This window comes from Oncorhynchus gorbuscha, linkage group LG07 (genome assembly GCF_021184085.1).
Source record: "Oncorhynchus gorbuscha isolate QuinsamMale2020 ecotype Even-year linkage group LG07, OgorEven_v1.0, whole genome shotgun sequence".
NCBI lineage: Eukaryota > Metazoa > Chordata > Actinopteri > Salmoniformes > Salmonidae > Oncorhynchus > Oncorhynchus gorbuscha.
In genome coordinates this window covers 44651161-44677740 of record NC_060179.1, presented here as the reverse complement: position 1 = coordinate 44677740, position 26580 = coordinate 44651161, and the positions used below count along the sequence as shown (strand labels likewise).

At 46.0% G+C, this 26580-nt stretch overlaps 1 protein-coding gene across 5 annotated transcripts in view; it reads right to left on the bottom strand.

Annotated features, from left to right (window-relative positions):
• Nucleotides 1-4243: 4243 nt before the first annotated feature.
• Nucleotides 4244-26580, bottom strand: part of LOC124039907 (retinoic acid receptor alpha-like) — a 265171-nt gene continuing 242834 nt past the window's right edge. For 3 of the 5 annotated variants that reach the window (XM_046356452.1, XM_046356453.1, XM_046356451.1), the window contains 7 exons: nucleotides 19636-19777; nucleotides 17583-17699; nucleotides 14651-14811; nucleotides 7764-7940; nucleotides 7181-7385; nucleotides 5361-5519; nucleotides 4244-5051 (listed from right to left, as the gene is read on the bottom strand). In XM_046356452.1, coding sequence (XP_046212408.1) covers nucleotides 4849-5051; nucleotides 5361-5519; nucleotides 7181-7385; nucleotides 7764-7940; nucleotides 14651-14811; nucleotides 17583-17699; nucleotides 19636-19777 — 1164 coding nt within the window. In that variant the 3' untranslated portion in view covers nucleotides 4244-4848. The remainder of the gene's footprint in view (nucleotides 5052-5360; nucleotides 5520-7180; nucleotides 7386-7763; nucleotides 7941-14650; nucleotides 14812-17582; nucleotides 17700-19635; nucleotides 19778-26580) is intronic. The other 2 variants (XM_046356455.1, XM_046356454.1) reach the window with 1 other exon arrangement.

Below are 26580 nucleotides of genomic sequence, written 5' to 3'. Positions count from 1 at the left end.
TCGTTCTTGCTGTTCAGACCAGTCTCTCTGCAAAGTCCCGGTCTAGCGGGGTAAAGAGAGTGATTGTAAGGGTAGTAGAACTCAGGGGCTCAGTAGCAGGGGTTTGTGTGGGTCAGTGTGTGCGACCGAAGGCGGGGTGCAGCACAGTGGAAATTCTTACAAAGAACAAGCGACACACAGAGAATGATCCTTTCCTGAGACATCGGTTTGTGTACAGTGATGAATGTTTGAGCGAGCTGCATGTGAGAATCAAAAACTAGCCTCAGTGGTCATGTTTGGCTTCTATGAAGAATCCCACCAGGGGGTGGGGGGGGAATTAGTGTTTCTTACTGGACAAGTCCAGGTAGACTCTCCCTGAGATATCAACTAAGTAACATGTTCGAGCAAACAATTTTTTTTCACTCTACTGTTTTAGTCCATTTTCTTTTGTTTGATGCCTAATGTATACGATCCAGTGCATTCGGAAAGTATTCAGACCCCTTCACATTCTTATGTTACAGCCATATTCTAAAATTGGTTAAATACAAAATGTCCTTGTCAATTTACACACAATAGCCCATAATGACAAAGCGAAAACAGGTTCAAATGTTTGTAAATGTACTAAAATAAAAAACGAAATACATTTATTCAAGTATTAATATACCTTATTTATTTGAGTATTCAGACCCTTTGCTATGAGACTTGATATTGAGCTCAGGTGCATCCTGTTTTCATTGATCATCCTTGAGATGTTTCTACAACTTGGAGTCCACCTGTGCTAAATTCAATTGATTGGACATGATTTGGAAAGGCACACACCTGTCTATATAAGATCCCACAGTTGACAGTGCATGTCAGAGCAAAAACCAAGGCATGAAAGTTGAAGGATTTGTCCGTAGAGCTCAGAGACAGGATTTTGTCGAGGCACAGATCTGGGGAAGGGTACCAAATTGTCTGCAGCATTGAAGGTCCCCCATGAACACAGTGGCCTCCAGCACTCTTAAAATGGAAGAAGTTGAGGCACCAAGACTCGCCCTAGAGCTGGCCGCCTGACCAAACTGAGCAATCGGGGGAGAACGGCCTTGGCCAGGGAGGTGACCAAGAAGCCGATGGTCACTCTGACAGAGCTCCAGAGTTCCTCTGTGGAGATGGGAGAACCAGAAGGACAAACATCTCTGCACCATTCCAGCAATCAGGCATTTATGGTAGACTTGCCAGACGGAAGTCAGTCCTCAGTAAAAAGGCACAACAGACTGCTTGAAGTTTGCTGGAAGGCACCTGAAGGACTCTCAGACCATGAGAAACAAGATTCTCTGTTCTGATGAAACCAATATTGAGCTCTTTGGCCTGAATGCAAAGCAACACGTCTGGAGGAAACCAGGCAACGCTCATGACCTGGCCAATTCATCCCTACGATGAGGCACAGTGGTTTCAGCCTCATGCTGTGGGGATGTTTTTCAGCGGCAGGGACTGGGGGTCCTCAGTCAGGATCGAGGGAAAGCTGAACGGAGCAAAGTACAGAGAGATCCTTGATGAAAACCTGCTCCAGAGCACTCAGGACCTCAGACTGGGGTGAAGGTTCACCTTCCAACAGGACAACAACCCTAAGCACACAGACAAGACAACGCAGGAGTGGCTTCGGGACAAGTCTCCTTCAGTGGCCCACTGAATGTCCTGCAGTGGCCCAGCCAGAGCCCTTGATCGAACATCTCTGGAAAGACCTGAAAATAGCTGTGCAGCAACACTCCCCATCCAACCTGACAGAGCTTGAGAGGATCTGCAGAGAAGAATGGGAGAAACTCCCCAAATACAGGTGTGCCAAGCTTGTAGACTCAAGGCTGTAATTGCTGCCAAAAGTGCTTCAACAAAGTACTGAGTTTTAAGGGTCTGAATACTGAAGTATATACATACTTTTTTTGTTGCAAAAATTTCTATAAACATGTATTTTCTTTATCATTATGGGGTGTTGTCTGTAGATTAATGAAGGAAAACATTATTTCATCCATTTTAGAAAACGGCCATAACGTAACAAACTGTGTAAAAAGGGTCTGAATACTTACCGGATGCACTACAGTTGCAAAAGCAACGACAACAAGGGTAACTTTAGTCAACTTCTTTCACCATCGAGAGGGAACACTAGATTACTCCCTCAACCACAGATCATTGTGGAGCTTCTTATACTGATCACTGGAAATACTGTACTCCATCCTTCACATTGTCATCCATGTGTGCCTACTGCCTAGTCTCTGTGCCTTGCCCAGAACCCAGAACCTGGATCTCAACTCTCCAACTCCAATCGTTGCCTGGTTACCCTTCCACATCGTTCCAGCCAGATAACATTTCTTCTCCACAATGAGTCTGGATTTGTATGTAGTGATTGATAAAGTAGCAGACATAAATTCAGGGTGAGTAATTAGGCAATGTTCAGCTACAAATCATCATACAGGCTCAATATGGGTACTATGGTTCTCTTCTCTTTTTTATTCATGGAATTTCTGATGTAATTTAAAAGGACTGAGAATGAACTAAATTGTGGCTGCTGTATGTAAGAATCATAGTGATAAATATGGACCTGTCCCTCATTTAAGGGGACAAAACACATGGATGAATTTCCTTCAGTAAAATGTGCTCAAAATGTTTGTTTTTTCTTGAAACAGAAACCTATAAACAAAACACAAAAGGTATTCATTTTTTAAAGTTTTTTTTTAGAAAATCAGGTTAAGGCTAAACTTTTCATAGTTTAAAGAAACGAATACAGCTTATATACATGAACTCAAAGGCAACTTAAAATAAAGACTCTTCATTAATCTGATATCTTGAAGGACCTGTGACCATAACATACAATCATTTTTTCCCATTCTCATTGCGGCAACAAAAAAGAGGAAAAACAAACCCAGAATAGTGTGACATTTATTGGAACTCTTTTCTGTGCGTGTCTGTGTGTCTGTCTGTCTGTGTGTCTGTGTGTCTGTGTGTCTGTCTGTGTGTCTGTGTGTCTGTCTGTGTGTGTCTGTGTGTGTCTGTGTGTGTCTGTCTGTGTCTCTGTGTCTCTGTGTCTCTGTGTCTGTCTGTGTCTGTCTGTGTGTCTGTCTGTGTCTGTGTGTGTGTGTGTCTGTGTCTGTGTGTCCGTCTGTCTGTGTCTGTCTGTGTGTCTGTCTGTGTCTGTCTGTGTCTGTCTGTGTGTCTGTCTGTGTCTGTGTGTCTGTCTGTCTGTGTCTGTCTGTGTGTCTGTCTGTATGTGTGTCTGTCTGTGTGTGTCTGTCTGTGTGTGTCTGTCTGTGTCTGTGTGTGTCTGTCTCTGTGTCTGTGTGTGTCTGTCTCTGTGTCTGTCTGTGTCTGTGTGTGTCTGTCTGTGTCTGTGTGTGTCTGTCTGTGTCTGTGTGTGTCTGTCTCTGTGTCTGTCTGTGTCTGTGTGTGTCTGTCTGTGTATGTGTGTGTCTGTCTCTGTGTCTGTGTGTGTCTGTCTCTGTGTCTGTGTGTGTCTGTGTGTGTCTGTCTGTGTCTGTCTGTGTCTGTGTGTGTCTGTGTGTGTCTGTCTGTGTCTGTGTGTGTCTGTCTGTGCCTGTGTGTGTCTGTCTGTGTCTGTCTGTGTCTGTCTCTGTGTCTGTCTGTCTGTCTGTCTGTCTGTCTGTCTGTCTGTCTGTCTGTCTCTGTCTGTGTGTCTGTCTGTCTCTGTCTGTGTGTCTCTGTCTGTGTGTCTGTCTGTCTCTGTCTGTGTGTCTGTCTGTGTCTGTCTGTGTCTGTCTGTCTGTGTCTGTCTGTGTGTCTGTGTGTCTGTCTGTGTGTGTCTGTCTGTGTCTGTGTGTCTGTGTCTGTGTGTGTGTGTCTGTGTGTGTCTGTCTGTCTGTGTGTGTCTGTCTGTCTGTGTGTGTCTGTCTGTCTGTGTGTGTGTCTGTCTGTCTGTCTGTGTCTGTCTGTGTGTGTCTGTCTGTGTCTGTCTGTGTGTGTCTGTCTGTGTGTGTCTGTCTGTGTGTGCCTGTCTGTGTGTGTCTGTCTGTGTGTGTCTGTCTGTGTCTGTCTGTGTGTGCGTCTGTGTGTGTCTGTCTGTGTGTGTCTGTCTGTGTGTGTCTGTCTGTGTGTGTCTGTCTGTGTGTGTCTGTCTGTGTGTGTCTGTCTGTGTGTGTCTGTCTGTGTGTGTCTGTCTGTATATTGAAAAAGCAATTTCAACTTCTCGACTTTTGTTAATTAGAACATTGGTATGTGATAAAACAATGGAACATTTCTCTTGATACTCTCATGAGTATGAAACAATTAAAACAGTGGAGGAATATAAGAGCATTTAATCAACAAAAATGAACCTTCTCAAACCTGTTATTCCATCATGTACAAGTCAATCACAATAGTTCCTTACTTTTCTCTATATATTTATATATCTTTTGTACGAAATCTGTTTTTCCAAGTTGGAAAAGTAGAAAGACCCAGTCTTTTTGTGTGGTCTTCTTTGACAAGTCCATGCCTGCAGTCCTCCTCTGAGAAACGCAAAAAGTGTCTGGTGTTAGTCTCTCTGCTTGTCCTGTCCGTTTGTCTGTCCCCATTTCCGGCCAGCCTCTCTGAGTGGACCAGTGTTCACAACTCTGAATGCTCCTTCCTGTTCCTCCCCTCAGTCTTTCAGGTAGAGGTGGGGAGAGCTGATTGTGGAGGAGGCATCGGACAGAGGAGATGTCAGCAGTGTTCCACAGTATGGTCATTCAGAGAAATCCTGCCGCCACCTTTACGCAATTTTCCAGACAGTGTCTTTGAGGGGGAGGAGCAGGAGAGGGTGTGTCACGCGGGGGGAGGAACACTTGAAGAGCACACCGGTCTCTGTGTCCAGCGAGGACCCCCCAAACCACAGGGAGATTGAAGTGAATGAGGAAAAAGGAGGGTTTGCTACGGCGACTGTGTGGTGGGGCTGGGGCTGCTTTGGGCGGAGCTGGGGGACAGGCTGGGGCTGCAGCTGCCTGGGGGGGCTCCGCTGGTCCGGGTGCCTGTGGCCCCGCTCTCCAGACCCTCAGAGTTCTCCAGCATCTCCTGGATGAGAGGGGGCATGGAGCCCGGGATCTCCATCTTCAGGGTGATGACACGCTCAGCTCCTGAGGAAGGGTGGGGGGACAGAGGGGAAGAGGAAGGCATCGATTAGGTAGGAAGACCAATATACGGTTTTAGTCTGTTGTGGGCATTCAACCCCGTTATGAATTAGTCACATTTGACTTGATCTACAATACATTTACAATGACAGAATAGATCATGTAGACCTTTACAATCCTTTATGGACAGTTTAAACGTTCATGGACATTTTAGCGTACCTTAATTGCAATACATAGTAGAAAATATAACATAAGGCTAATTGATACAGAAGTATATGACTGATCCACAGCTGTGTGTAGATCGATGCCTCTCACCTTTGGCGCTGATGCTCCTCAGGTCGGTGATTTTCATCAGCATCTTTGGGAACATGTGTGGTTTGTGAGGCCTCCTCTTCCTCACGTAGATCTTCAGAGCCTCCAGTAGCGGCTCCTGTAGTACGTCCACCTTGTCTGCCTGCTCCAGGTCCTGCCGATCTACACACAGCAAAACACAATATCGGGTGTGTTCAGTCAGGTGGAACGTAATAAAAACAGAGCTCACACTAAACTGTATTCTACAATGCGGTTCATCATATTTGCACGACATTACCAGATTAGCTACACCTCCTGAACTATCTCCAGGTAGGTCAATACTGAGAATGTCTAAGTACACATTGTAACGTTTTTACTATTAACCCTTAGCTTACAACCTCCACGGCTCTGTGGAAAATCGAATCATCCGCCATATCTGCGGTGAAAGGTGGCAGAGATGGAGCGGTGTCTATGACCCCTCTGTGGACAGCTGAGACTGAACGGTTTGGCCTACACACTAATATGACCCCTCTGTGGACAGCTGAGACTGAACGGTTTGGCCTAAACACTAATATGACCCCTCTGTGGACAGCTGAGACTGAACGGTTTGGCCTACACACTAATATGACCCCTCTGTGGACAGCTGAGACTGAACGGTTTGGCCTACACACTAATATGACCCCTCTGTGGACAGCTGAGACTGAACGGTTTGGCCTACACACTAATATGACCCCTCTGTGGACAGCTGAGACTGAACGGTTTGGCCTACACACTAATATGACCCCTCTGTGGACAGCTGAGACTGAACGGTTTGGCCTACACACTAATATGACCCCTCTGTGAACAGCTGAGACTGAACGGTTTGGCCTAAACACTAATATGACCCCTCTGTGGACAGCTGAGACTGAACGGTTTGGCCTACACACTAATATGACCCCTCTGTGGACAGCTGAGACTGAACGGTTTGGCCTACACACTAATATGACCCCTCTGTGGACAGCTGAGACTGAACGGTTTGGCCTAAACACTAATATGACCCCTCTGTGGACAGCTGAGACTGAACGGTTTGGCCTACACACTAATATGACCCCTCTGTGGACAGCTGAGACTGAACGGTTTGGCCTACACACTAATATGACCCCTCTGTGGACAGCTGAGACACACATTAGGACACCCCCAGCCTCACAAGACGCGTCTGCAGGTCCCCTGGGACCAGTTAAAAAAATGGGAGATCGTTTCGTGCCTATAATAAGGGGAGGAAAACATGTCATAATTTCCTGATCTTTCTTATATCTCTCAGATATTGGACAGACACTTCAGAACTAACTTTCTTTACATTAATTTGTTGGACCATCTATTGTTGCATGTAGTGAATCTGTTATTCAATGTGTTTCTATTGGATAATAGCAGTAATGCCAAATTCAATGTTTCATCAAATAATAAAAATAATCCTATATTTCTTTAAATTCTAAATCAAATAGATAAATGATCCTTGGTATGACCATCTTAAAACAACTCCATATGTTAGCTTGGAACCCCCTCGGCTTAGACTCGAGAGGTTTAAACCACTAAATGGTTCTCAAGATACAGCACACGTCAACATTCCTAGTTCTGGGCCGGTCCAATGTGTGAATGCTGGAATACGATAGTGTTAGTGGCCTATAATGAGAAGAGATGTGACCAGACTTATTTGTTTAAGACGGAGAAACCTTCACAGCCAAATGAAGATGAGGCAGATTAACCCCTACCCTACCTGGACACAATGTCATTATCAGCTTCAATCACTGTGTATGGGTGGGTGGGTGTGTGTATGCAGTAGTATAGGGTCCAAACAGCCGCAGTACCTCCACACAGCAGACAGATGGCACTGAGCAGCCCCGTCTCAGCATCATCCATCTCCAGGGGGAGGAGCTGGTTGGCGAAGGCGAACACCAGGTCGGTGAGCGGTCCGAAGCCGGCATTGTGCATCTGGGTGCGGTTTAGCGTCAGGCCATCAGAGAACGTCATGGTGTCCTGCTCCGGTGTGTAGCGCGTGCAGATCCGCAGAATCTGAAGAAGCACGTCAACAAATCCAATGTGTGGCCAATCATGCAATAGCACAGGGATGAATCGATAAGTAGCTGACACGTCAGCAATGCTATGATCAGATGTTATATAATAACAGTGGTCACCACTCACTTATCCTGGGCCTGAACGACTAGATGGTGTGCAGGTTTTTACACCACCCCAGCACTAATACATTTGTTTCAACTAATTAAGGTGATATGGTGTTTTAATGCTGGAACAAATGCCTGTAGTCCCCCCTCAGATGGACCAGGACCAGTGTTGGTGAGCGACTCAAACCTGACCCTGAAGAGCGATCTGAGATGGTACGCAGGAATTTGTTCCAGACCACCATTAGCAGAGTGAACCAAAGGCAGTCCTTACCAGTATGTCCAGACAGGCGGCCTTGAGCAGGGTGATCTGGTCAGCGATGGTGAGCGTGGTGAAGCCAGGAAGCTGCTTGGCGAACTCCACCGTCTTGATGATACACTTGGTGGACAGCTCACTGAACTTGTCCCACAGGTCCACGTCCAGAGCCACACGCCTCTCCGAGCTGTTACTCTGAACGAGAGAGAGGGACTAGTTAGAGTTTGAGTGCTAACAAGTCTTTATTGGACGAAGTGCTACATTCAAGGCTCCACACCGACATGTTTTACAAAACAAATCAAATACATGTACTCTGGATATGAGAATAAAAGGTAGCAGCACCAATAAGGTTCTGAAGCAATACTTAAACAACACTTTGAAGAATCATTCGGTAAGCCTTTTACTGCAGTGGGCTAAATCAGGGTCACACAGAGTGTTTCTTTGTAGTCTTAAACAAAATAATACAATGCCTTTGGAAAGTATTCAGACCACTTAACATTTTGTTACGTTACAGCCTTATTCTAAAATGGATTAAATAAAACATGTCATCAATCTACACACAATACCCCATAATTACAAAGCGAAAACAAAGAAATACCTTATTTATTTAAGTATTGCTTTGCTATGAGACTCAAAATTGAGCTCAGGTGCATCCCGTTTCCATTGATCATCCTTGAGATGTTTCAACAACTTGATTGGAGTCCACCTGTGGTAAATTAAATTGATTGGAGAATGATTTGGAAAGGCACACACCTGTCTATATAAGGGCCCACAGTTGACAGTGCATGTCAGAGCAAAAACCAAGCCCTGAGGTTGAAGGAATTGTCCATAGCGCTCAGAGACAGGATTGTGTCGAGGCACAGATCTGGGGAAGGGTACCAAAAAATGTCTGCAGCATTGAAGGCCTCCAAGAACACAGTGGCCCCCATCATTCTTAAATGGAAGAAGTTTATAACCACCAAGACTCTTCCTAGAGCTGGCCGCCCGGTCAAACTGAGCAATCGAGGGAGAAGGGCCTTGGTCAGGTAGGTGACCAAGAAGTCGATGGTCACTCTGACAGAGCTCCAGAGTTCCTCTGTGGAGATGGGAGAACCTTCCAGAAGGACAACCATCTCAGCAGCACTCCACAAAATCAGGAATTTATGGTAGAGTTGCGAGACAGAAGCCACTCCTCAGTAAAAGGCACGACAGCCCACTTGGAGTTTACCAAAAGGTACCTAAACACTCTCAGACCATGAGAAACAAGATTCTCTGGTCTGATGAAACTAAAAATTGAACTCTTTTGCCTGAATGCAAAGTGTCACGTCTGGAGGAAACCTGGCACCATCTCTACGGTGAAGCATGGTGGTGGAAGCATCATGCTGTGGGGATGTTTTCAACGGCAGGGACTGGGAGACTAGTCAGGATCGAGGGAAAGATGAAGAGAGAAATGTACAGAGATCCTTGATGAAATTCTGCTCCAGAGCACTCAGGACCTGAGACTGCGGCGAAGGTTCACCTTCCAACAGGACAACGACGCTAAGCACACAGGCAAGACAATGCAGGAATGGCTTTGGGACAAGTCTCTGAGCGTCCTTGAGTGGCCCAGCCATAGCCCGGACATGAACCGGATTGAGTGTCTTGGGCGGGACCTGAAAATAGCTGCGCAGCAACGCTCCCCATCTAATCTGACAGAGCTTGAGAGGATCTGAAGAGAAGAATGGGAGAAACTCCCCAAATACAGGTGTGCCAAGCTTGTAGCATCTTACCCAAGAAGACTCAAGGGTGTAATCACTGCCAAAGGTGCTTCAAAAGAGTACTGAGTAAAGGGTATGAATACTTACAGTTGAAGTCGGAAGTTTACATACTAATTAGCCAAATATATTTAACTCAAGTTTTTCACAATTCCTGACATTTAATCCTAGTACAAATTTATTGTCTTAGGTCAGTTATGATCACCACTTTATTTTAAGAATATGAAATGTCAGACAAATAGTAGAGAGACTAATATATTTCAACTTCTACCTTTGTTTTCTTTCATCACATTCCCAGTGGGTCAGAAGTCAGTATCTGGTAGCATTGCCTATAAATGGTTTAACTTGGGTCAAACATTTCGGGTAGCCTTCCGCAAGCGTCCCACAATTTTGGCCTATTCCTCCTGACTGAGCTGGTGTCACTGAGTCAGGTTTGTAGGCCTCCTTGCTTTTTCAGTCCTGCCAACAAATGTTCTATAGAATTGAGGTCAGGGCTTTGTGATGGCCACTCCAATACCTTGATGTTGTTGTCCTTAAGCCACAACTTCGGATGTATGCTTGGGGTCAATGTCCATTTGGAAGACCCATTTGCCAAGGAGCAGTGGCTTCTTCCTTTCTGTGCGGCCAGGATATGTCGATATTGGACTCGTTTTACTGTGGATAGAGATACTTTTGTACTCGTTTACTCCAGCATCTTCAAATCAAATCAACGTTTATTTGTCACGTGCGCCGAATACAACAGGTGAAATGCTTACTTACAGGCTCTAACCATTGGCGCGGGAAAAAAAGGTATGTGTGTTTGTGTGTGTAGGTAAGTAAAGAAATAAAACAACAGTAAAAAGACATTTGAAAAAAAGAGTAGCAAGGCTGTATACAGACAACAGTTAGTCAGGCTTATTGAGGTAGTATGTACATGTAGGTATCGTTGAAGTGACTATGCATATATGATGAACAGAGAGTAGCAGTAGCGTAAAAAGAGGGGTTGGCGGGTGGTGGGTGGTGGGACACAATGCAGATAGCCCGGTTAGCCAATGTGCAGGAGCACTGTTTGGTCGGGCCAATTTAGGTAGTATGTACATGAATGTATAGTTAAAGTGACTATACATGTGATAAACAGAGAGTAGCAGCAGCGTAAAAGAGGGGGGGGGGGGGGGTGGACTCCGGTACTGCTTGCCATGCGGTAGTAGAGAGAACAGTCTATGACTGGGGTGGCTGGGGTCGTTGGCAATTTTTAGGGCCGTCCTCTGACACCGCCTGGTGTAGAGGTCCTGGATGACAGGTAGCTTTGCCCCAGTGATGCACTGGGCCGTAAGCACTACCCTCTGAAGTGCCTTGCGGTCGGAGGCCGAGCAATTGCCGTACCAGGCTGTGATGCAACCCATGCTCTTGATGTTGCAGCTGTAGGTCCTTTGCTGTTGTTCTGGGATTGATTTGCATTTTTTGCACCAAAGTACGTTCATCTCTAGGAGACAGAACGCATCTCCTTCCTGAGCAGAATGACGGCTGTGTGGTCCCATGGTGTTTATACTTGCATACTATTGTTTGTACAGGTGAACATGGTACCTTCAGGCATTTGGAAATTGCTCCCAAGGATGAACCAGACTTGTGGAGGTCTACAATTTTTTTTCTGAGGTCTTGGCTGATTTCTTTTGGTTTTCCCATGAAAAGAGGCACTGGATTTGAAGGTAGGCCTTGAAATACATCCACAGGTACACCTTCAATTGACTCAAATTATGTCAATTAGCCAATCAGAAGCTTCTAAAGCCATGACATATTGTCTGGAATTTTCCAAGCTGTTTAAAGGCACAGTCAACTTAATTTGTGTAAACTGCTGACCCACTGGAATTGTGATACAGTGAATTAAAAGTGAAATAATCTGTCTGTAAACAATTGTTGGAAAAATGATACAGCCCGACAGGATTAAGTCACCGCCTGGTACGGCAACCGCTCCGCCCACAACCGTAAGGCTCTCCAGAGGGTAGTGAGGTCTGCACAACGCATCACCGGGGGCAAACTACCTGCCCTCCAGGACACCTACACCACCCGATGTCACAGGAAGGCCATAAAGATCATCAAGGACAACAACCACCCGAGCCACTGCCTGTTCACCCCGCTATCATCCAGAAGGCGAGGGGTCAGTACAGGTAAATGGCATATATTATCAAAGCAGGGACCGAGATACTGAAAAACAGCTTCTATCTCAAGGCCATCAGACTGTTAAACAGCCACCACTAACATTGAGTGGCTGCTGCCAACACACTGACTCAACTCCAGCCACTTTAATAATGGGAATTGTGGTAAACTATATCACTAGCCACTTTAAACAATGATACTTAATATAATGTTTACATACCCTACATTATTCATCTCATATGTATATACTGTACTCTATATAATCTAGTGCATCTTTATGTAATCCATGTATCACTAGCCACTTTAAACTACGCTACTTAATATAATGTTTACATACCCTACATACTCATCTCATATGTACATACTGTACTCGATACCATCTACTGCATCTTGCCTATGCCGCTCTGTACCGTCACTCATTCATATATCTTTATGTACATATTCTTTATCCCTTTACACTTGTGTGTGTATAAGATAGTAGTTTTGGAGTTGTTAGGTTAGATTACTCGTTGGTTATTACTGCATTGTCGGAACTAGAAGCACAAGCATTTAGCTCCACTCGCATTAACATCTGCTAACCATGTGTATGTACAGGGCTCCGGGCAGCCGAGCGGAAATGGAGGAAAACTCGCCTCCCTGCGGACCTGGCATCCTTTCACTCCCTCCTCTCTACATTTTCCTTCTCTGCTGCTAAAGCCACTTTCTACCACTCTAAATTCCAAGCATCTGCCTCTAACCCTAGGAAGCTCTTTGCCACCTTCTCCTCCCTCCTGAATCCTCCTCCCCCTCCCCCCTCTCTGCAGATGACTTCGTCAACCATTTTGAAAAGAAGGTCGACGACATCCGATCCTCGTTTGCTAAGTCAAACGACACCGCTGGTTCTGCTCACACTGCCCTACCCTGTGCTCTGACCTCTTTCTCCCCTCTCTCTCCAGATGAAATCTCGCGTCTTGTGACGGCCGGCCAACCAACAACCTGAATGACATTCTTGATCCAAATCAGTCAGGTTTCAAGAATAGTCATTCAACTGAGACTGCTCTTCTCTGTATCATGGAGGCGCTCCGCACTGCTAAAGCTAACTCTCTTTCCTCTGCTCTCATCCTTCTAGACCTATCGGCTGCCTTCGATACTGTGAACCATCAGATCCTCCTCTCCACCCTCTCCGAGTTGGGCATCTCCGGCGCGGCCCACGCTTGGATTGCGTCCTACCTGACAGGTTGCTCCTACCAGGTGGCGTGGCGAGAATGTCTCCTCACCACGCGCTCTCACCACTGGTGTCCCCCAGGGCTCTGTTCTAGGCCCTCTCCTATTCTCGCTATACACCAAGTCACTTGGCTCTGTCATAACCTCACGTGGTCTCTCCTATCATTGCTATGCAGACGACACACAATTAATCTTCTCCTTTCCCCCTTCTGATGACCAGGTGGCGAATCGCATCTCTGCATGTCTGGCAGACATATCAGTGTGGATGACGGATCACCACCTCAAGCTGAACCTCGGCAAGACGGAGCTGCTCTTCCTCCCGGGGAAGGACTGCCCGTTCCATGATCTCGCCATCACGGTTGACAACTCCATTGTGTCCTCCTCCCAGAGCGCTAAGAACCTTGGCGTGATCCTGGACAACACCCTGTCGTTCTCAACTAACATCAAGGCGGTGGCCCGTTCCTGTAGGTTCATGCTCTACAACATCCGCAGAGTACGACCCTGCCTCACACAGGAAGCGGAGCAGGTCCTAATCCAGGCACTTGTCATCTCCCGTCTGGATTACTGCAACTCGCTGTTGGCTGGGCTCCCTGCCTGTGCCATTAAACCCCTACAACTCATCCAGAACGCCGCAGCCCGTCTGATGTTCAACCTTCCCAAGTTCTCTCACGTCACCCCGCTCCTCCGCTCTCTCCACTGGCTTCCAGTTGAAGCTCGCATCCGCTACAAGACCATGGTGCTTGCCTACGGAGCTGTGAGGGGAACGTCACCTCAGTACCTCCAGGCTCTGATCAGGCCCTACACCCAAACAAGGGCACTGCGTTCATCCACCTCTGGCCTGCTCGCCTCCCTACCACTGAGGAAGTACAGCTCCCGCTCAGCCCAGTCAAAACTGTTCGCTGCTCTGGCCCCCCCAATGGTGGAACAAACTCCCTCACGACGCCAGGACAGCGGAGTCAATCACCACCTTCCGGAGACACCTGAAACCCCACCTCTTTAAGGAATACCTAGGATAGGATAAAGTAATCCTTCTACCCCCCCCCCCCCCCCCCTTAAAAGATTTAGATGCACTATTGTAAAGTGGCAGTTCCACTGGATGTCATAAGGTGAATGCACCAATATGTAAATCGCTCTGGATAAGAGCGTCTGCTAAATGACTTAAATGTAAATATGTGACAAATACATTTGATATGATTTGATTTTGATTTGATTAATAACAAGAAATTTGTGGAGTGGTTGAAAAACAGGTTTTAATGACTACAACCTAAGTATGTAAACTTCCGACTTCAATTGTATGTGAATGTGATATTTCAGTTTATTTTTAAAAACTTTTGCAAAAATGTTTAAAAGAAAAGACACTTGTATCACATAATGAGTAGTACCTTCGTAAAGTTGCAGAAAGTTGGGGTTTCTCTTGTTTAAAACCATGGGGTGCAATGGTGTCAACATCTATGTCAATTAACTCATCGCCAGCCATAACATCATCGGTTGTCATGTCAATGGTTTGCTAAGACAAGAAACTAACCAGCTAGACTTTTTCTAGACTCAAGTCAAGACTGCATTTTCTAGAGTTGAAATGTATTCCATTTTGAGTTTGCATGCCAATATTACACTTTATATATATAACAGAAGACTGAAATAACAAAACCGTTTGACATAGAAAGACTAGATTTTTTTTATGAATCATGAAAAATATGAATAACATTCCATCCATGAGGCCACTAGGTCATTAGACTGCAGGAAAGGGCTACAATATCAAACAACAGATGAGTGAATTCGCTGCACTGGTTTGTCTATAAGATTGTGTATGTGCAAACACAGTATTGTGGTGCTCACCGTAGTGTATTTGCCCAGCTGGCAGAGCGAAGGGAAGGTCTCCTTATGCGCCTTGCTGACCCTGTTGATCATCTGCTCCGTCTCAATGCTCAGCACGTAGCTCTCTGTGCTCTCCTGCTTCTTCTCATCCTTCTTCTTCTTGTTCCGGTCATTCCTCACCGCTGAAGAGAGAAAAGGAAGAGAAGCAGGGTTTAGATACAGGGCGGATATTTAGTAGTGGAATGTAGAAGTTAAATAAAAAAATAAAAAAGTTTGTTGAAAAGGGTGCTTTACAAACAGTCTAGGAAGGATACTGCATTTCCCGCCTAAACTAGAAAGGAAAACTTAAATCAAACGGCAAGACCATCAGTGAAATTAAACTGTTGGTGAAGCACCCCAGGACTTCACTTGTGTTGGGGGAACAAATCGTGGAACATTATTCAAATTGCGTGGGTATCTAAACCGAAACCAAGAGGGGACTGAGATATAAACTAGAGGTAGCAAAAGGTCAAGTGCAGGAGGTAGTGTAGGTAGGCTATCTAGCAGGACAGGTACACGATGGAAGAGGATGATTACGTTGAGGTAGGAGAACAAAAAGCTGCAAGGGCCACTGTAGCTAAGAAGCAACACATTCCAGCTCTGATCCCAGCTGGGAAGATAAACGACCATGAGGAGTCAGTGAAAGGGTGGAGAGCGATATTACTGAGGAAAAGCCCTGGAATAATCCAAAAGGAAAGCTGGAGAAATGCCATTCCCTCCGAATGTAGCTACACTTACTCCCGAAATGACAAACACACCAGGCGTCGCTGTTTTAAGCACTGGAAAGCCATTAGGGTATATCCAGCCCTCTCCCTCCTTCCCCCACCCCCTCCTCGGGGTGTATAGGTCTGACAGGGGGGTGAAGGGGTGGGAGGTTAGGTGATAAATAGCGTTGGCGGATAAGGTTGTACGTAATGCTGATAAATTGCTACTGCTTTCATTAGAGGCTCCGGCTAATCTAATAACATAATATGACAAATATCCAGGCAGTAATGGTTTAAAGGGCTCGGCTGAGCCCACAGCCCGCACGCTGCACAACTCCCTCCAGCATTCGCGCTCTCACTCACTCTCTCTCTCTCTTTTCTTTCTTTCTTCCGTTCTTGATGTTACACATTCCTCTCTTGCTCTTGTCTAATCCTCACTAGCTAGCTTGCTCCCCCTGTCCGTGTCCCGCTCTCTCTCTCCAAGCGTCACATGTTATCTGATAGCTCTTCCTTGTGTTTTTGTTTCCCTCTTCTCTCCTCCCTCTCTCTCTCTCTCTCTCTCTCCAGTCACCAGCTGTAGCCCCAGTTAGTGGTGTTGTTCTGTGCAGACCCAGCGGTCCCAGACCTCGACCCAGAGGTTACCCTTACAGATCTTGGATCAGCTTCCCCTGTCAAAATCCTAACCTTTAACCATTAGAAGGGCACACAAAACTTACCATAGATTAGTGTCTGTCTAAGGGCAACATCTGACCGGGGGGGACTGGCCCAGGGCCAGCCAGAGAGGGATTCACCATACAGGGACAACGCTCATTAATCAGTTCACAGACAGGCCTCCCTCCCTTGGATTACTTAGAGAGACAGGGGAGCTTCAAGTCTAGGAGTCAAACATTACACAACAGCAGAACCTTTGCTTTGCTAAGGAAGCTCACCCTGACATCACTAAGACCCAAGGGACTGCAGATGAAATTAGGTAAAGAAATTAAGTAAAGCACTTTCTTTACATCTACACAGCTATGCATTGCCAAATGCTATTTGTCCTTACCACGAAGTCCACCCACCTTTAAAGGAACTGTGAGGAGAGTTGAGAATTCCAAGTGATGTGAGAATGTGTGTGCATGTGTGTGAGAGAGAGTGTCTCCCCCCCTCTGCTCTCTGTGGCTGTCAAAGTGACTCAGCGGCCCCACCGCCATTAGGGGTCCGCTGGAGACGTTAAATTAATTCCTAAATAAAAGTAGGGCATCCTTAACGCAGAGACATTACCCGTGCTGACAAATTGGCACTGCAATCATAAGCCGCACAACACAATTTAATGCAGTCATTAAAGAACCATTAGCCGGGACTCGCGATCAGTCATGGAGAATTGCCGCGTGCAATAACTGGCGGGAGATCCATAGCAGGGCTAGCGAGGAGGAGAAATACAACAGCCATCCGCATTGTTTTGTGTGTGTGTGTGTGTGTGTGTGTGTGTGTGTGTGTGTGTGTGTGTGTGTGTGTGTGTGTGTGTGTGTGTGTGTGTGTGTGTGTGTGTGTGTGTGTGTGTGTGTGTGTGTGTGTGTGTGTGTGTAAACCGTGAATAGTGTCTACGTGAATCCTTTGTCTGATCTATGAGGGATTACATCTAGCATTCTCAAACGGTATGAGCGTGTAGCAAGGTCTTGCCCACTGATATGAACCAAATACTAGCAGTATCTTCATTGTAGCAAACAGTATTGTATTGTGTGCGGTATGCTAGAAGCAATACACAGACTCCCATCAATCAATAGTGGATTTCATAATACAGAAGGCTACTTTTGACAATATGTCTGCATGAATCTGTGTGAATATTTGCATGTGAGTATACGCCTGTATGTACGAGAAAGAGAGAGGGGGCCGGCAGACAGACGGATAATTTGAGGGAGGAAAATGAAAACGGCGACAGGTCGTCCGTCACACAGATTAAATTCAATGGAAAGATAAAAATGTCAATGTTCCCCTGCTTCTCCTGCCTGCCTCTCTCTCTCTCGCTCTCTCTCTCTCTCTGTCTCTCTCTGCTCTGTAGCGGTGGAACAACGATGAAACTTGTTCTCCCTCCCGCTCCTACCCTCCTCTTCCTCTCATACATGCTGGAGATGCTAGGGCACAGCACGGGAGATGAAAACAGGGGATGAGGGATGGAGGGTAGAGGGGACAGAGGAAAGGGGGTTGGGGGAGGAGGGGGGGCGGCTGCTTACCCGGGGGAGCTGCCCTGTCCGCCCCTGGCCCCCCAGTCTGTCCCCTCCCGGTCTCCAATGGTGGGGGCGGCGGCTGGGGGCCCAACACCATCCCGCCTTTGGAGCTGGTGCGAGGAGCTGAGGCGACAAAGGAGGGGCACAGGTTTACCCCCTCGACAGGGCACAAAGTAACGAACACAGGGCTCCCCCTAGTGCAGTAAAGCCACCCCCACCCTACCACAGTAACACAGGGGGAAAAGTTCATGCTGGCAGGATGGGGTCATGTATACTGAAATGAACCATCATATAACCTGAATGTTAATAATTCAATTCAAAATAAAACTCAACAAACCCTACAACTTGAATGGGCACATTCTCTGTCGTACACAGACTATATTCTACACACAAATTCACCGGTAGACAATAGATATCATACAAACGGAATAACATGTAGTACATCTGGCTCACTTAGTTAGAAACCAAATTACAACCCCCCCCCATAACATAAATCAACTCAACATTCTACACGCATACAGTAATCACCAGCAGGTTTGTCAGAGTTTCAACGGAACGCCTAAGAAAAAAAGACAAAAAGGTAAACATTGACATTGAAAAAGAGCATTTACCAGCCCTGCCTTTCCTTGACACCACTCGGGCTCTCTCAGTCTTTCCATAGTAACTCACATCCCTCTCTCTCTCTCGCTCTGCCTTGGCATGGCCACCTGGCACTGATACTGGCAGTGATGTCGGAGTTGTCGAGCGGATGCAAGGTCACCGAGATGTCCCCTAGCAGAGTGGCCGGTCCTCCCAGCCTCCGCGGTGGCTCCCCGCAGGCCCCCAGATGGCCAGACCCCCCCCCCACACACACAACACCACCACCACCACCACCCCCTTTCGAAGTAGCACTGCAACACGGCTAAAGTTATCAGCCAGGACACAGGCACACAAATCAACACTACACCCTCACTTACCAGACACCAACATAACCCTCTAGTACAAACACACACAGACACAATGACTAAATAGGAGGGAGTATGGGAGTAAGAGTGAACCTATATGGGTCCTTCTTTAACTTGACATAGATGTTAACCCTTAACCATTAGGGAGATGGACAGAAGAAACATCTGAGCCTGTATCGGTTGCTTTTAACATCAGCCGTGCACTAGACCATCTCCCGTCTGTCCCTGTTGTGGGTGTTGCAGAGCTGCCTGCCGTGATCGTTATAACCATGATTAATGGGCCCATTCAGAGGTAAGGAGCACTGAGGATAACTTACTTTGCAGTAAGCCTCAGACAGCCCGCCGCGTGGGAAACTCACAGAGCATTACAGTATCATGAAGAGGGTAAATACCATAGCAGAGAGACGACAGAGAGAGGGATGGAGGAGGGAAAGGGCGAGGAGGGTCTGTGTGTGCTTGCCTGCGTATGAGTGAGTATATTTACTATGTATACAGTTTGGACCTGTGTGTGTGTGTCGGTAGGCTGAGGTAAGGCCCTTCCAGCCATAGGTCTTCCCTATCACCTCCACCAATTAGCTTGGGTGGTCTGACAGTGTGTGTGTGTACTGTGTGTGTTCACACAGCCCCCGGGATGCCCTGATCAGAGGCGAAGCCTGCTCTTTCACTCTCTGCTGGTGCTAACATATTCATCACAGAGGCCCACCAAGCTACCACCATTACTGTGCAAAGCCAAACTGTGCATTGGGGCAGTGCCGCACGCACACGTACACAGTTATGAGGCTTTATGACAGAGAATGATGGGGATCGGAATATGTGTTGCCTGTTGGCTCAGAGGTTATAGGCTGGAGTGGCTGGTGTAGTGTAGTTCAGTGATGCATGATATCCTATCAATCAGAACTCAATCAAATAGCTAGACATTTCATCCCAGATGGGACCCAGTCGAACGACAATGAAAGGACTGTCCCGATCCTCTGTGCATAGTTTGGATGACGTCCTGCCCTCTGACTGCAGTGTGGTTGCTGACATGACTGGAAGGAGTAGTGTATAGTGTACCGAGGTTAGGGTTGGCACTGTCAGGGTCCTGTAGTGTAATACAGTAGTGCACTACTACTCACACTCCTTGGACATGCCCACTTCCAAGCATTTCTGCAGCCGGCAGTACTGGCAGCGGTTCCTGGTGACCTTGTTGATGATGCAGTTCTTCTCCCGGTGACATGTGTACACCATGCTCTTCTGGATGCTCCTCCGAAAGAAGCCCTGGAGGACAGAGGGGTGAAGAAAGAGAGAGAGATAGGAGAAGAAAAAGAGGGAGCAAGAGAAAAGAGAATGGAAGAGACATTGTCAGTGTGTGTGTGTGTGTGTGTGTGTGTGTGTGTGTGTGTGTGTGTGTTTAGATTCAAGAACCTATAGATAACAGTACTGGAGTGTGGCCATATGCTCAACAATTAAAGGCAATGAGCTACCGAACACTGAGCTCTTGAAAGTCTTAGCAATGAGTCATCTGTAGGATAATAGATATTAACTCATGTTGCCATCTCATGAGATCACCCTCCTACCTTGGCAATGGAGCACTAGGGACATTGAGAGATGCTTTAAGGATGTTAAGTAAGTCAGAACGGTTTGGGGACACAAAACGCAGAGTCTACTAGCCTCTAGCTACCTATCAATGCCCTACTTTAAATCTTGATATGGCCCAGCAAAAACAATTCTGGGTGGAGGGCAACATCATTACAGAGAGAACATTGGTTTAAAACGCTTACAAGTACTCTGAATCTAAAAGGATGAGCGGACATCTGAAACTAAATTAAAGGGCAGGAAGGGGGGGGGGCGCTCCCCAGCAAGAAAGCACATCAAAATGGTCTCGTCTCTCATTGTGAAGAATAGACACTAGAGTGAAACCTTTGTCTTTTTAAAATGAATCAAGAATGGATATCACAATACACGAAACCATGAGTCTCAAAGCTACAAAACCTAAAAACCATAGCAATACAATATCGACCATTCGAGGCATCCACCCACTTTGTCTATTCCCAAAGAAAGCAATATGGCACAAAGGCAGATACTGTAGAAGATGCCAGGAGGAGATTAGCTCTCTGGTCGACAGATGGCCCATGCACTAAAGACCACAATTTGTCCTTCCTGGATCATCATCTATCCTTCGCTCTCCTGGTCCTCCCCTCCTGAGAAGAGAGATGGGAGGCTGATGGGACGTGTTTCAAGTTGTTTTAGGTCGTATGTACAGGACACACATTGTATATACTGTCCAACGAAATGCTTACTCGGAGGTTCCTACTCGACGATGCAACAATAAGACATAAAATATAAGAATAGGAACATAAAGTACTTGACTCAGTAGAATAAACATTTAACCATAAGTATAATACAGGAAGGTATGAATTATACTACAATATTTACACATGTATCAGGGAAAGAGGGATTGGTGGGCAAGTGTTTAAATTGTGCAGTATTAGCAATAGTAAATAAGAGTTTGGTAGCAGCAGCTGTGATGTGTGTGTAGCATGAATGTGTGTGTACGTGTACATATGTGTCTATGTGGGTGTGTGCGTGCTAAGGTGCGGAGAGTCAGTTCAGGTGGTCTGTCCAGTTCAAGTGTTTAGCAGTCTGATGGCTTGTAGACAGAAACTGTCTGTGAGCCTGTTGGTGTCAGACCTCATGCTCTGATACAGTCTGATGGCTTGTAGACAGAAACTGTCCCTGAGCCCGTTGGTATCAGACCTCATGCTCCGAACCAGTCTGCCCGACGATAAGGAAGTGAACAACTCGTGGCTGGGGTGTGTGGGGTCCTTGATGATGCTGCGGGACTTCCTCAAGCACCATTTCAAGTAGATGTCCTGGATGGATGTGAACATGACCCCAGTGATGTACTGGAGGGCCTTGCTGTCGTTGACTGAGTGATTCCTGTACCAGGCCGTGATGCAACGGGTCGAGACGCTCTCGATGGTGCAGTGGTAGTACTGAGAGGACCCGGGGGTAGCATTTCTTTAGCAGCTTTAGGGAAGAAGATGCGCTGTTGCGCCCTCTTGACATGAGTGGTGTCGTTGTTGTTGGTCTAACTCAAGTCCTCTGTGATTTAGACGCGGAGGGACTTAAAACGGCCGACTCTCTACTGCAGTCCCGTTGATGTGGATCTCTGCAGGCCGGACAACACCCTGCCTGCACAGCGGAGCAAGGAAAACAGCTCGAGTCGCACAAAATTCAATGTAACGTTTCAGATTACGTTTGGAATGACACATTTTCATATGTACAACATCTAAAGTACCGCGTCACTATACTGAGAACATTGCAGTTTTTTTGTTTTTTCAGTGCCCCCATACTGCACAAGGAGAATGAGGAAGTTATTCACTGTCTGGGGTAAGTTTATCAAAAACAAGTGAAATCGCAAAAAAGGTGTCTGAACTCTTCTATAACATAGCATTTACATTAAGAAAAACAGATTTGGTTGTAAAAAATAACTTCTCCTTTAATGGATTATCACTAAAGATATGCAGGTTTGTATGCTGTACCAAAATAGATGGAAACGGGCTGAGACTCTGTTTCCAAGCACTAATTACACATTTTTTGCACGAAAGATATATTTGAACAACGGCTTGTTAGTCTTGCATTAAAGCACTAACAAATACCTACAAAAACATGCATAGCATTAAGACTTGGCCCTGATTATAGAAAATATGTCAATTTTAGAGTGAGACTCCATTACTTACATCTAGGCCCGATCTCTAAACAAACTAGGATCCACAGTCATAACATAAACAAAATACACGACAACAAGCTACGGCTTCAAAGCCAATCAATAGCCGATATCTAACGACCTGCCAGTGACCCCGGTGCGTCTCGCTGTGATCCGTTGGTGCCCCGACCCGGACCTTGCTGGCCACGGGAGGATTGACCCAGTCCCTTTGACATATAAAAGGGGACAACCAATCCCTCCAATTCCACGCCTCAGGTGGCCCAGGGGATTGGACCTCTCCTCGTGGTTAGCCATTGTCCCTCCCCCGCCCCCCCCCCCCATCCCCATTAGGAGTCATTGCTTCCTGCGCCCCCTTAAGCCTCTTTGTATAAGCGCTAATCCGCCAGACGACAAGAGCCCTCAGCAGGCCTGTCAGACACCCTGCAGCGTTCTGAGGAGAGGAGCCCGGAGAGATGAAGGGGGGAGGGAGGAATGGAGAGGAACGGAGGAGATGGGGCAGGAGGGGGGGTTAATTATGTATGTGTGTGGCTTGAATAATCCATTCTGTGTACTGTAGATATGCACCTGATGTATGGGCGGCAGGTAGCCTAGTGGTTAGAGCATTGGGCCAGTAACCGAAAGGTTGGTGAATCGAATCCCTGAGCTGACAAAGGTAATCTGTTGTTCCGCCCCTGAACAAGACAGTTGACCCACAGTTCCATCATTGTAAATAGGACATCATTGTAAATAAGAATTAGTTATTAACTGACTTACCTAATTAAATAAAGGTTCAATAAAAAATAAAAAACTGAATTTCTTGGCCTGCAATGTCTCGCAACTTCAGTAAAGCAGGATTGGATATTGTACACGCAAAAGACTAAACACACTCCTATCATTAGCGAAGAGAAAGAGCAGGCGAACCATCTGCACTGTGATTAACATTTTGAGGGGGATTTTTCAATGTGGGATGTGGGTGATTTAAAAATGTATGGAATGTGTGAGTGAGCGTGCACGTTTCTACATTTGTATGCGTATGTGGGTGTGTGTTGTTTTTTCAGCTTTTTTCTGATCAGTCTATGAAATTCCCTTTTTGTAACCAATTTAACCAGAACTATGCATAACGCACATTAACTAATAATGACTAACTTCTTGTAGCAGCCATTATAGAACATTAACACAGATCTCATAAACGAATCAAGCAAAAGCCCATGTGCTAGTGAGTAGCCAGCTAATCTTTATATTTTAAGTTGAGTGAACTTGGATAGATTTGCAAGCTAAGAAGGTAGAACAGTTGAATTGTTATGAACACACCCTTCTGTCCTGTCCGTCTCCAACTGTTTTAACAGCATGCTAGCCTGTCCACTTAGTTCAGATGTTCAAATCAAGTGCCCTACCCTATTTCTCACAATGAGAACGAGTTGCCAAATCCTTACATAATTGTGTTTCATGCTTATTGCACATGTATAAAACACAGACTAGACAGCTAGTATAATGGTTTATGGCTAAAATGCTGCTAGCGGTACCGACAAAACTGAACATACATTTTCCAGACTCAATGTTTATTGATACTCCTGTTTTAGTAGCGTCTGTTGTGCGTGCAATTTGAGGGGTTGAGACATAAAAGGGGTTCGTTAGAAATAATGCCTCAATGTGTTTCGGTGTCCATATGACCGATTCTGTTGGACCAATCCTCAAATGCAAATAGCGAGTTGAAACCGCTCGTCACAAAGGAAGAAGTGAGCTCTCATCTTTGTGGTTGTGAGTGGCAGGAAGAGGGGCTTGGTGTGTGTGTGTGTGTGTGTGTGTGTGTGTGTGTGTGTGTGTGTGTGTGTGTGTGTGTGTGTGTGTGTGTGTGTGTGTGTGTGTGTGTGTGTGTGTGTGTGTGTGTGTGTGTGTGTGTGTGTGTGTGTGTGTGTGTGTGTGTGTGTGTGTGTGTAAATAAATAGATGCACACAGCACAGAAGAAGCGAAGGAGTCCAGACCAAAAAGACAACATAAACGCCCATAATAACAAATGATTCTCGTGGTACTGGCATTTGGAATATCGCGCTAAAACAAATTCAAATGAATTTGATCTAAAAATCGGCCAACCCTACGACAGGCACATTACTAAAGATGTGATGTCTTTAATAAGGCCAGCTAAGAACACTGCACCATTAGAGAACGGAGCGATGGTGGGGGCTTAAGATGTTAAGTGTCTTCGCGTGGCAAAAAAAAAAAGAAAGAAAAAAGGCTTCATGTTGTGCATCGATGCCTCCGAGACAATAAATGAGGAGAGCGTACACATTTTATGTTGATGTGTTTATATCTGGGAGAACGAGAAGGAACGAGAGAGAAAAAAAGAGACTCCACTTCAACAACAAACAAATGAGCCATCTCTAAGTAGTTTGGTCTGACATGATTCCTCACCGCACCCTAGGGTTGGGTTTTGAAGTTGGGCTGGTTAAGGAAATGCTAAGTTGCTAACCCTCAACTTACCCCAGTCTCCGATGAGTGGCCGTATATACAGTGCCTTCAGAAAGTATTCAGACCCCTCCCCTTTTCCACATTTTGTTACGTTACAGCCTTATTCTAAAATTGATTCAATTGTATTTTTTCCTCATCAATCTACACACAATACCCTATAACAACAAAGAAAAACAGGTTGACATTTTTCCTAATTGATTAAAAATCAAAACTGAAATATCACATTTACATAACTATTCAGACCCTTTACACCTTTGGCAGCGATTACAGCCTTGAGTCGTCTGGGTATGACACAACAAGCTTGGCACACCTGTATTTGGGGAGTTTCTCCCATTCTTCTCTGCAGATCCTCTCAAGCTCTGTCAGGTTGGATGTGGAGCGTCGCTGCACAGCTATTTTCAGGTCTTTCCAGAGATGTTTGATCGGTTTCAAGTCTGGGCTCTGGCTGAGCCACTCAAGGACATTCAGAGACTTGTTCCAAAGTCACTCCTGCATTGTCTTGGCTGTGTGCTTGAGGTCGTTGTGCTGTTGGAAGGTGAACCTTCACCCCAGTCTGAAGTCCTGAGCGCTCTGGATCAGGTTGCCATCAAGGATCTCTGTACTTTGCTCTGTTCATCTTTGCCTCAATCCTGACTAGTCTTCCAGTCCCTACCGCTGAAAAACATCCCCACAGCATGATGTTTTCACCACCATGGTGCCAGGTTTCCTCCAGGCGGGAAGCTTGGCATTCAGACCAAAGAGTTCAATATTGGTTTCATCAGACCAGAGAATCTTGTTTCTCATGGGCTGAGAGTCTAAGCGCCTTTTGGCAAACTGCAAGCGTGCTGTCATGTGCCTTTTAGTGGGGAGTGGCTTCCGTCTGGCCAATCTCCCATAAAGGCCTGATTACTGGAGTGCTGCAGAGATGGTCCTTCTGGAAGGTTCTCCCAACTCCACAGAGGAACTCTAGAACTCTGTCAGAGTGACCATCGGGTTCTTGGTCACCTCCCTGACCAAGGCCTTTCTCCCCGATTGCTCAGTTTGGCCGGGCGGACAGCTCTAGGAAAATTATTTTTTCCATTTCAGAATGATGGGGGGCCACTGCAGACATTTTTGGTACCAATCCATCTGTGCCTCGACACAATCCTGTCTCTGAGCTCTACGGACAATTCCTTCGACCTCATGGCTTGGTTTTTGCTCTGACATGCACTGTCAACTGTGGGACCTTCTATAGACAGGTGTGTGCCTTTCCAAATCACATCCAATCAATTGAATTTACCACAGGTGGACTCCAATCAAGTTGTAGAAACATCTCAAGGATGATCCATGGAAACAGGATGTACCTGAGCAAAAAGTCTGAATACTTATGTAAATAAGGTATGTTGTTTTTATTTTTACAAATCCCCCAAAAACTGTTTTCGCTTTGTCATTATTGGGTATTGTGTGTTTAAAAAAATCTATTTTAGAGTAAGGCTGTAACATATCAAAATCTGGAGAAAGTCCAGGGGTCTGAATACACCTGTTATGTTGAAATATTGAGGATACAAAGCTCCCTCATCTCCTGTTTAGAAGGGGTGAATGCTGAATTTTTCCAGTTCTGCTCTCCCCAGGACGCCCGGCTGGGGGTGGAGACTAGCAGCTGGCGTTGGGGTAGCTACCACCCGGAAGGGATGTGCACACAAACATGTATGTACGCACAGCATCCTGAGTCAGTGAGTTTAAGCAGAGCATGAAAGTGACACTAGCATGGGTATCAGTTGGTTTCTGATTTAGCCAACAAAGTCATACCCATGCTTTCACACTGACAGACCACACACAACCATATTAGCCTATTTAAATCAGGGCCTATTAGTGTGAAGTTAAGAGACACATTAAAAGCTATTGAGGATGTGCAACAGGCAACTCCATCAAGTGGGGCTTTACTGCC